Raw genomic sequence first — 11,945 nt, forward strand, 5'->3', positions numbered from 1 at the left:
CATAAAATCCGAAAAAAAGTAAAACGTGGTATGAACGTAACCTTGTGAAACATTACTTACTTACTTAGGCCCTTTGCCCCCAGCGGAACATAGGCCATTGACGACATTTCTCCATCGCATCCTGTTCTGGGCTGTTCTTTCCGCTTGTGAAACATTGCATTGCATGAATTCGTACCGTTTTCGTCGTGGAATTATTGAGTGGCTAATTCTTGAAATTATGTTCCCTTTAGGATCTGTATCGTCCCACTGGGAGAGCATAAACAGGGATGGAAGTTCCCATCCAGAAATAAGGAATTTCGGAACCAAGAAATTATCGTTTTCCTGATTGTCAAGCCATTAGGGATGTAACAATCAAAACAAAACGTGTAACACAATCAGACCCACATCAATTGTCTAGGGCAGATTTTCACCGATTCTGAACATCTAAACTTTCTGAACATCTTAACTTTCATGAACGACCTAGGGCACCATCTGATGATTTGTCGTCTGTTGTGTGCAGGGATTTCACCAGGAGAACACCTTCCTCGTCACCCAGTGGCCCAAGAGACACACCATCAACGACCTCTGGCGGCTGCTCTTCGACTTCAAGATTACCTCCCTTGTCGTCTTGAATGAAGTCAAATTTTCAAGAGTACGCGAACTATTTGTAACTTTTTTTTTGTTTTTTTGTGTGTGTGCCTCGTGCGCAAATAGGGTATGTCCGGTTTTAAGATGGGGGGGATTTTTTCACCTGTAATGCAAATGATCTATCTAATTCTGTTCAACGATGTGAACCGTGTTTGCGGTTCGAAACCATCGCTTTGAATATGAGATATACCGGTATATTTAACAAATGAAGTTGGACAGCAGCCTTTTTAAATAAATTCTTACACCTTCAGGAATGCGTCATCGTCTACGGAATAATACACTGATAATACACTGGACCTGTGATGTCATACCCAAATATTGCTCATCTTCGACAAGCGCTTAGAACTGTACCCACGGAATACGCGCTATATAAGCTTCATATTGATTGATATTAACAAAAACAAAACAATTTTAAGCAGTAGAAAAGCAGATTTTCAATTACACATGTTTCTGACATGTTTCTGACCAGAACACTGCTGTTTAAAATCTGGGCTATACCACTGACAAAAATATATCCTTAACTATTTGTGTTCAGTGTAGTTCTTTGAATAAACTTAGCATACTTTCGGAAATATTGAAAGGGGATTTGGATGATGTTGTTCAGACGTACCCACGGTTCTGTTCTTTGAATAAACTTAGCGTACTTATGGAAACATTGAACATGGATTGGGGTGATGTTGTTCAGACGTACCCACGGTTCTGGCCCAAAGAGTTGGACTGCGAGGTACGCTACGGTCCCATCAGTGTCCGATATCTGGGCTGCGGCAAGCATCCTCACGTCATCGTCAGAGCCTTCGCTATCCATAAGGTATTGTTAAACTCAACTTATACTCTTTTCTCAGTTTTGGGGCGTTTTCGTTTTGGTTGAGTTGTTTCCTCTGAGTGACCGAGCTTTTTCCCTGTGGGAACTGTTAAACCTTACGCAAGAGAACTGCGCGTTTTCCTGTGCTTTCGTTTTTTTCTCTATGGAAAATTGTGATTCCTGTGCTACATTTGGCTCTGTCTTTTGTCAGATTAACTGTATTGTCCTGTAAAGCCCTGGTTAATTCGTGATTTATAGAAGAATATAAAGAAGGGCGAACTTTCTTTCTTTTCTGTGTCTTGTTTGTACCGCTTTAGAATTTTTTTCTTCAGAAGAGGATTCATTAAAACTGAGAAAAAGACACAGCAAGACAATGTACTGAACTTTATATAATGAACAGTGAACGCAATCTGTCAAGCTTGCTAACGTATTTTACATGATCGATGTAAAAAAAAAAATTGGAAAGCCGAAAAAATGATATCTAATTTGTAGATATTGTATCTGTTAAATAGGTTACTGCTTAATATGTTTGACATTTGTTTTTCCCATTGTCATGTTGTTTTCTGCTGATTCCTATGGATTTTCTGATTTGTGTTTGTGTCAAATCTTCATGCTTTTGTGATCAGTGTCTTGTTGAGTTCTGGAGTCATATGCAGATATACATACTCCAACACCTAATCGTATTTACCGCAAAGCTTTAACATCTTTTTTGATTATGGTACACAGATTTGATCAGACCATGCCCGCTTTCCAAACATCGAAAAAAGCGTCCGGAAATTAGCATTTGTTTGCGTGTGTTTAGTTTGATATTGTCTCTGCCAAAAATAGTGCTTTTTGGTTAACCTGAGCAATCAAGAGAGTCTTTTAACTGAGCACCGTTAGGCCGCCTATCCACAGACGAAAAAAACCTTAACGTTGAGATTTTCTCGGAGTTTATTCATGACCTCCAGACATGATGCAAGCCTAGCCTGGTTAAACCTTGACAATCTTCAAGGTCACAGCAGGGGTAAAAAAAAGAAGGAAACCTATCAATTCCTAAAACATAATTATGTAAAGTCAGAGCCTTGAAACTCAATACAAATTAAGGATGGGATGACCTCTAAACACGACCTTGGCCAATTTTCAAGGTCACAACGGGGGTTTGTTTGTGTCAGAAAATGGAAACGCATTTTGTCTCTGACGTTTTTGTAGCTAGAACATTGAAGTTTCTCGCATTTCTAGAGTTTGATGAGCTCTCGAGATGACGCAGGTTTGGTTATCCCCATCCAAATTGCATGGTCAAATTTGGTGAGGTTTTTGGTAAAAGAAAGAGGACAAAGTATCGTTTTTCTTGAAAGTTTTTTAAGCTATAGTTGTCATCTCGCACACTTTCAGGTTTTATGACCTCGAGACAAGACCCACGTCTGGTTAATCCTGGTCAAACTTCAAGGTCACAGCGAGGTCGAAAAGTAGAAAAGAATCATTATTGTGATTGTTTTTGAAGATAGAGCAGCAGATGATTTGTTTTCTATTCATATCAGGTATGTCGAAGTTCAGTCGTAGGATCATTTGCTCTTCTTGTTTACCACAAATTATGACGCCTGTTTTGTGTTTTGGCGTGTTGATGTGTTGATCTGTGTGGATGTCAACTCCTTTCCTTCTTCTACTCTCCAGTGTCCAAAGTTTGACTATCATGTACCTGACTACCTGTTCAAAGTGGCTGGACATTCCATGGTAACTGTCGTTTTCGTTTCTTATCCCATTCTATTTCTTACTTGTTCACTTTAGTTCTAGTTTTTGTGTATGATTTGTTTGGCTTTTATACTTCTCTGCTTTTATAGTTTCACTGTGGCGGCATGCATGCATTTTTATACATACATAGTACGTGACGTGTTACACATCGATGATAACAGTTGTATACTTTATAGGTCGTGTACAGATGTGTCACGGCCAGAATGCATGGGAGGGAAGTTCGCGACTACTTGGAAAGTTGTGAGCGACTTTACAAGTACTTCCATCTCTTTAGTATGAATGGGTCGAAAGAAGGGCTTACCTAACTGAGAGCTGAATTTACTACATCGAGACCCAGGAGTACACACGCTACTTCGGCAGTTTCTCTGTACAAAAAGGCAAGGTTTTGCTTCGATTTTGGCGTCGACAACGACACCTAGGACAAAATCGCATTTTTAGGGACCGTACGCATCCGTCGGATACCTCCAACAACAACGAAAATTACAGGAACCTCTGGTTTTAAAGGCAGCACATACATTTCACAGCGGTCCTTCATTAAGCCCGAAGTCGACTTCGCAAAAGCTTCGCACCAAAACCTCAGTGCTATAGCTTCGTACGTCCAGCTTTGCGAAGTATACTTCGAGTAGTCGACTTCGTCCAGTTAATGTTAGGCTTTAACCTCAGTAATCTCGAAGTCACCATCTACTGAGGCGTTCAAGTTAGTATGTGCATAGCGAATAGCTTGGAAGTAAACATTTGCTTCCTTCTCATACACACGGGCCTTGATTCGTACAACAAGCTAGGTGTTTTGCATCCTGACGTTATCTTTATTGGAAGTTGTTAGAACCTTCTTAGATTTTGTAGCTGATTTTCCGTTGTTCACTTTGTCATCACGACGGCGACGACGACGATGATGATGATGATGATGATGATGATGATGATGATGATGATGATGATGATGATGATGATGATGATGATGATGATGATGATGATGATGATGATGATGATGATGATGATGATGATGATGATGATGATGATGGTGATGATGATGATGATGATGTAGACTTCAATTAGTGTACACTTAATCAAATTGTGTTGTTAGTAAGGCCTGAGAAGAAAGACATCTGTGATTACTGTAACATGTTGAAATGTAAATCAGTACTTTTATCACATCACGTTGTCTGTTTGGGGGCTTTAATGGAACTTTGGACAAAAATATATTGTTATTGGCAGATAAGGAAAATTGGATCGGTTTGTTTTCTGTAACCCCCCGCGTGTTAGGGGGAGTCCCATATTGGTTGGGTGACGAGAAAGAATTTACCCGATGCTCCCCAGCATGTCGTAAGAGGCGACTAACGGATTCTGTTTCTCCTCTTGTATAGAATATAGTCAATTTTTGTAAAGATTTCAGTCAAGCAGTATGTAAGAAATGTTAAGTCCTTTGTACTGGAAACTTGCATTCTCCCAGTAAGGTAATATTTTGTACTACGTTGCAAGCCCCTGGAGCAAATTTTTGATTAGTGCTTTTGTGAACAAGAAACAATTGACAAGTGGCTCTATCCCATCTCCCCCCTTCCCCCGTCGCGATATAACCTTCGTGGTTGAAAACGACGTTAAACACCAAATAAATAAAGAAAGATGTTTTCTGTAAAGAAGGGTACATTTTTAATGAATACAGTCACCTTACCGAGTAATTAGTGTTAACACAGATTAATTAGTGTTACAATCTTTACAGTTTTCTGTTCATGGCTTCCTCACGATGTTAGTTTAGAAATGACTGAATGGTCTCTTTAAGCATCAAGCAGCAATAATCCCCAATTAAAGTTCTGATTATTGATTTGATCATGTCTTAGCAGAATTAGGAGTGCTTTTGTGTTCGTTTTGATCGTGTAGATGGGCTTTGAGGAAGGGCTGCATACAAAACAGCCAATTCCAACCTGTGCGCTTGTTGGCCTGGTTGCGTGTTCATCCATATGAATGTATGCGTCTACGTGCGTGTGTGCTTGCATACGACGTAAGTGTGTGTGTGTGTGTGTGTGTGTATGTGTGTGTGTGTGTGTGTGTGTGTGTGTGTGTGTGTGTGTGTGTGTGTGTGTGTGTGTGTGTGTGTGTGTGTGTGTGTGTTTTGCTCCACAAAAGCAGTGACACGCTGCATGCAAACAGTTGCCATTGAAAATTCACTGACGTCTCCCTCTGTTCCTTCTTGTCGTAAAAGCGCTTGTTGGTGTTCCATGCATGCATAGCCCATTTCAAACAGTTGTATATTAGTAAGGACTTAGGAGGATAAGTAACTAAACTGCATGTTTACACAAAAATTCCAGTGGCATTTGTTCTCAAGATTTTGTGATGGATATCAAGCGAAAGAAAGTAGAGCGCCCAAAGACATAAATATACACGACGACAGACGTTGCAATTCGCACCTGGTGAGAAACAATGATGGCGCTGGATAGTCAGGTAGACTATTCGATTCCATTGTCTTGACTCCTTTCTGATTACCATTTGGACCCTTTTCGTCAAGACAACAATTCCGTTTACGTTTGCTCTTATGGGCTGATGTACACAAGACGTTTACCAACTATAGGTGGGAGCCAGACTTGGGGTCGGATTTGTTGGAATCACAAACTTACTTACCTAAACATCAACGAATCCGACCCCGCGTCTGTTTCCGAGTAACTTTCTCGTGCATCTCAACCTAGTTATCTGTGTCACACGCGAACATTGGTGCTTAGGCTAGGTAACCTTTCGGGGAAATCTGGATTCTTGTATCTGTGCCTTCCTGAGATGTTTGTACTTGCAACACGGCCATACTGCAACCGCTCTCTCACTCTTTTATCAAAAACCTTCCCTTCCATCACCCAACTCACAGCCCATAAGCCACGGTAGTAACTATTCAGAAAAATCTGGATTCTTGTATCTGTGCATTCCTGAGATGTTTGTACTTGCAACACGGCCATACTGCAACCGCTCTCTCACTCTTTTATCAAAAACCTTCCCTTCCATCACCCAACTCACAGCCCATAAGCCACGGTAGTAACTATTCAGAAAAATCTGGATTCGGGTAGCTGTGCCTTCCTGAGATGCTTGTACTTGCAACACGGCCATACTGTCACCGACCTCATCTTTTATCAAAAACTTGACCTTTCACCGCTCACCTCACATCCCATATGCCACGGCGGGGAAACATCCGCCAAATACTTTCCACGAAAAGAATCACTTGAATGAAACTCGGGACTTTAAGTTCCTTACATCCCTTTGCAATAGCTCAAGTTCGGGAATCCAAAACAGATCGGCTGCTAACGTTCCAAAAGAATGTAACAAATCAACCAAGAAAGGTCAGTGTATGGAACGTTTCTTCTTCTTCTTCTTCTTTTTCTACGTTCGTGGGCTGAAACTCCCTCGCACACTCGTGTTTTTGCACGAGGGGATTTGTACGTGTATGACCGTTTTTTACCCCGACATTTAGACAGCCATACGCCGCTTTCGGAGGAAGCATGCTGGGTATTTTTGTGTTTTTGTAACCCACCGAACTCTGACATGGATTACAGGATCTTTTCCGTGCGCACTTGGTCTTGTGCTTGCGTGTACACACGAAGGGGGATAAGGCACTAGCATGTCTGCACATAAAATAATGGACCTGGGAGATCGGAAAAATCTCCACCTTAACCCTCTAGGCGCGGCCGGGATTTGACCCCACGACCTTCCGTTTTGGAGGCCGGCGTCTTACAACCAAGCCACTGCGCCCGTCTTATGGAACTTTTGATTACAGACAAAACAAAACATTCACAACTAAGTCGACCTAATGGTCTTCGTAGCGGAGGAACAAACACATTATGAGACAATCAAAGGAACTTGGCTGAGTAGGCGTTGAAATCCAAAACTGCTAAATCCAAACCAAAACAAAACAAGAATGTTAATGTACTGGAACGTTTTAGTATTAACAAAACAAGGCATTCACGAGAACATCGACCCAATGGTTTTTAGAGTGGACAGACAGACGAAGTGTTTTCTGGAGACTGAACTCAATAAACGCTTGCAGAGATGTTTCTGTTTGTCCACGATAAAGACCAATGCGTCGATGTGCTCGTGAATTACTTGTTTTGTTAAAATGAAAACGTTTCAGTACCTTACCATTCTTGTTTTTGGAGTAAGCGTTGACTTTGACCTGTAGATCAAGATGGCGCGAGTCGCCATCTCGCCAAGTCAAGAGAGTCAAAACAAAATTAACAATTTTTTTTTAAATGTCGAGATTCGAAAGGAATGACGCAATCTTGCTTGCTTATCTGCACCATCTTCACATGTATCTCTCCGCCACTTTACCTCAGATGCTGACCAACATACCGGGCTGTGAGCTGCGGGAGGACGACATCGTGGTCAAGATGTTCCAGGTGTGCGGCGGGGGTTCGAACCCCAGCAAGGGGCGCGTGGCCCTCCCTCCCAAGTCCCTCATGGCCACACTGGAGGCGGCCGAGAACTGGCAGCAACGCAACAATCCGCTGAACCCCATCTGTATCCTCTCCAAGTAAGTGAAGAACTCGGGGTCAAACCTGTTGACTAGAATTTAAAGGATTTAGAAAATAAAGAACTTTAAGAATCGTATATTTGGTTTTCGTCACCACAGCATTTCTAAAACTGAGGCAGAAGAGAAGCTATTTCGTCACGTACATGTGTCTCACTATTTCCACGTGAATAGTAAATTCAAGTCTTAAAATATCTCTCACTTACTATTTTCACGTGATCTGCGAATTTACCTCTCTTTGTTATTGCATCCCCCTGAACACATTATTTCGAGACCAATCAAAGTTGACGGCGGCAAGTTTTACATCATGCAACGTTTCAACCTAACGGGGTCCACCGATTTTGAAAATTCCGGCTGCAGTGAGAAATGGATCTTTAACTATTTTATAAGACCGTCGTATGCGATCAGTTGCTTGTGATAGTAAACATCAGACATGATTGAAGTTAGTTCCCTTTATATCTCAGCAGTCACGTGACTTGTGACTACTGATCACTTGCATATGCAGCACATGAAGACACACCATGTCGGCGGAGGAGGAAAAAGTAAACAAATCTAACATCTTGTCTTTTGTTCATTTCCCCTTGATCCAACATGTTGTCTTTTACGATCCTTTACCTTTATCCAACATCTTGCCGTGCATACTCCTTTTCCTTTATCTAACATCTTGCCTTTTTCTCTTTATTTCTCGCGTAGGGACGGAGCGAGCCGCTGCGGGATCTACTGTGCGGTTCACATCTGCTGTGACCAGCTCAAGACTGACGGAGAGGTGGACATCTTGAATGCTGTCAGACTCGTGCGTCACAACAGACCCCAGCTGGTCACCACCATCGTCAGTACCTTTGGTGACGTCATTCTGATCTTTGTGACGTGTGACTCCTGGAATGCTCTGTGTGTCGTGTTGGATGATTGTGATGTCACTTGGTTTGTGTGCGTGTGTGTGTGTGAGTGAGTGTATGTATGTGTGTGTGTGTGTGTGTGTGTGTGTGTGTGTGTGTGTGTGAGTGAGTGTGTTTGTGTGTGTGTGTGTGTGTGTGTGTGTTTCTCTATTTTCTTCGGAGACAATATAGGAATTTTCAATAAGTAGGTGTCTGTGTTTTCTTCAGCAAATTGTTTTCTTCTATCGCCTTTGTTCTCATTCTCATCTTTTATTTTTATAAAAGGGAATGACCTTGTGGAGGGTGTGTGTTGGCCTAAATAGTATGAAAGAAGACACATGTGTTTTGGCTGCATGTGTCGTTGTAAGGACAGTTATAAGTGAACAAATTGAAATTTCCATTGTTTTACTTTAATCTTTTGATTGCGATGCAAACTAAATAAGTGGATTCCATTCAATCAAAAAAGCCCTCGTTTTCATTGAAATATATTTTTAGTAAATCTACACATTTCCTGGCCCTTCAAACCAGGACATTTACGAATTTCCTAGAACTTTTAGGACATTTACAAAATCCCCGTGTGAAACAGGACATTTATCAATTTACTGACATTTTCAGGGATTTTGTAAATGTCCTGGTTTTGAGAATTTGCTGTAACACATATACATTTGTGAACATTTGTGATGTTTCCGCCCACTGACAGGATGAGTACCGCTACATCTACTCCTTCATGACAGACTACGTACGCTCCATGGTGGCGCGGGGGCCACAGATCGTCATCACGGGGGCCGAGGGGGACAACGCCCCCGTGCGAGCCCCCCTGCAGTCCCCGGATGGCCTCTCCACGGACGAGAGTATGTCTGTCATCAGCAGCCAGGCTGGCAGCTTCGAGACTGCCCTGGACGACGTCATGGACTTCATGTTGCCTGGCAACCCAGAGGTCAGTATCTCAAAATGAAAACAACATGGGTTTGTTTCGTTTCCGTTTCTGGAGAGGATGTTGTTGGTGTGAGTACGTGAGGGGGAGCACGATACACTTCTAAACTAGCACCTGCCAATCTAAAGATGAAGGGTCTTGTAAAGGTTGGCGCACGTTACAACTGTCTTTTACCAACCAGTTATCACAGTAATCGCGTTGCAGGTACTAACACGAATTATTGTATTTTGATTACGAAAATTACCATTGGAAAATTTAAATATGGTAACAAGTCGGATTTGGCGGTATTAACAGAAGGAAGTTAAACCTTAGAAGTAAATTTATGGTATACTTTTTGATTTTTAATTTTTAATTTTATTTTTTTAAATAAGGTTATAATTGTTATGATATTTGTTTATTTATTATTTAATTGAAAATATAAGAATATAGGAATTTGAGTAAGAAAACAAAATGACCTATGAAGAAGGATGCTCACCGCCCAAAAGAAGAGAAAGAAAAAAAGAAAATAAAGGGCAAAAAAGGTTTGAAGCAGCCTGCATGCAACTGAGGTAAAAAAAAAAAAAAAAGAGGTACTAGCACGACTGACGGCGTTCATGGCCAAGCTGTTCCTCGCTCAACTTCGGTCTTGTCTTAAAAGCACAGTCCTACCCAGAAAATTCGTCTGTCCATGTCAGATGTGGCCAGACTTGTTCATGGAATAAGAACATCCCTCCTCTTAAACACACATACCTTGTAAGTTTTTTAATGAATAAATTATCTTAAAACTACTAGTGGCTTTTTAAGAAAGTAATTCACACACAAAATCCAAATATGCCCAGGAAATAGTCAGGATTTTGAAGTTTTGGTATGTGTCTTAGTGGATGCAGATTCTTATCCCATGTAAAAGCCTGGCCAGATCCAAATTGACCAGCCGTAAAGGAGTATACGTGCCTCTAAGTTTCGTATGACCTACACGGGTGTCTGACCCCCTGTACCTCAGTGACCCTGTTCCAGGTGCAGGCGCGACTGACAGCGTGCATCGCCCAGCTGTCTCCCCACATGTCGCACCGCAACTACATGTCGGACCGCCTCTCCTTCCCTTCCACCGACAGTCTGTCCTCGCTCCACTGCTCCCCGCCCCGCTCCAACGACTCCTGTCTCAGCTCCGTGGGCTTCATGGCCTCCAGCGTGGCCACGGCTTTCGCCCCCGAGACCTTCAAAAACAGCGTCGCCCTCGTCAATAATTTCGCTTTGGACTGTACTGACAGATTGCTGTCCGAGGATGGCGGCGGTGTTTCTGAACGTGCTCGACTCGGTGACTGTGGTAGTCTTCGTCTCGACAAAGCTGTGGGACGAGTGGGAGATGGTGGTTGTTGTGGTGGTGGTTTTGTGGCTGAGCCCGGCAGGGTTGCGGGGATGAATTCGCGCAAACAGTACGGCGCCCTCGTGAACTGTGTCCACGGCGACAGCAGCGAAAGACTAGCAGTGGCTGAGGGCGAAAGTATCTCGGTAAGGACTCCGTTTCTGGATTCTTTCAGGCAGAAAGGCGCCTTTGTGAACAGCAATAACCACTACGAAAGACTTGCATTTGATGACGGCGACATTGCTTGCAGTGAACGAAGTCGGGCTTATGCCGCGGATCCGTTCAGGCAACATGCTGCCCTTGTCAACAGTGTCAATCATAACAATTCCAAAAGAAGGTCAACAGGGGAGTGCGGGGTTGGTTGTGAACGTAGACCACCCGAGAGGAAACTGGAGAGACGAAACACGAACGATAGCTTTCACTCAGTGGGTAGTTCGCTTCACCTCTGGCAAACTTGATAGAAGCTGAATGCTAAGTTTGGTGCATCATCTTTGAAGTTTTATCCTGATAACTTCAGGCACACGACGTGTTCATACCAACCTACCCCTATGGTTGGGACTCACCGCCACGTTTCCGTTGGTGTCTATGACGTCAAAATCACGTGACACACTTGCTTCCGGTCCTTGCTACCGCAACAGCATTGAGGAAGTAGGGTGAAGTTGCTGTTCTGTCCCTCCCTCTTGCAATCTTAAAAACGTACAGGCTTCTTACCGCCCGCGAAATGCTCGCAGGTTACCATTCTGAAGAACCGCAATTTAAACGATGGCTTTCAATTGCCCATACCGTGAGCCCAAGAGAAATGCAACACAAATTCTCTCAGACTTCCCCTGGGCAAAAAGCGCGGGACCCAAGGTGTTCCAAAAATGGAAAATAAACCAATGACTACACCCCCTCAATCCCCGCCCCCACCCAAGTCTTGCTGCCTTTTCCCTGCCATCGTCTCACCTTCAGCTCTCAAGAGTTGCAGAGATTGGCGTGTCTATCGGCGGTTAACTAGCCCCATACCTGTTCGTGTCCTTCTAGCTTTGTAATTGAGGAGAACAGAGTACACTTGTATATTATTATGTCCATGACCAGGCGGGTCTATGGTTACTTGTCAGGAAGCCGCGCTCTTTTGTTGTCCGTGTGTATCTGAGAAA

General features: G+C 42.8%; 1 protein-coding gene across 1 annotated transcript in view; it reads left to right on the forward strand.

Annotated features, from left to right (window-relative positions):
* The window catches only part of LOC138966395 (receptor-type tyrosine-protein phosphatase kappa-like), an 87,821-nt gene extending 76,426 nt beyond the window's left edge, over positions 1 to 11,395 (forward strand). The window contains exons 12-19 of the mRNA XM_070338615.1: positions 500 to 631; positions 1,313 to 1,435; positions 3,083 to 3,142; positions 7,462 to 7,658; positions 8,349 to 8,484; positions 9,231 to 9,467; positions 10,458 to 10,952; positions 11,324 to 11,395. Of these exons, the coding sequence (XP_070194716.1) occupies positions 500 to 631; positions 1,313 to 1,435; positions 3,083 to 3,142; positions 7,462 to 7,658; positions 8,349 to 8,484; positions 9,231 to 9,467; positions 10,458 to 10,952; positions 11,324 to 11,395 (1,452 nt within the window). The remainder of the gene's footprint in view (positions 1 to 499; positions 632 to 1,312; positions 1,436 to 3,082; positions 3,143 to 7,461; positions 7,659 to 8,348; positions 8,485 to 9,230; positions 9,468 to 10,457; positions 10,953 to 11,323) is intronic.
* The last annotated feature ends 550 nt before the right edge of the window (positions 11,396 to 11,945 follow it).

The sequence above is a fragment of the Littorina saxatilis genome, linkage group LG5, assembly GCF_037325665.1.
Source record: "Littorina saxatilis isolate snail1 linkage group LG5, US_GU_Lsax_2.0, whole genome shotgun sequence".
NCBI lineage: Eukaryota > Metazoa > Mollusca > Gastropoda > Littorinimorpha > Littorinidae > Littorina > Littorina saxatilis.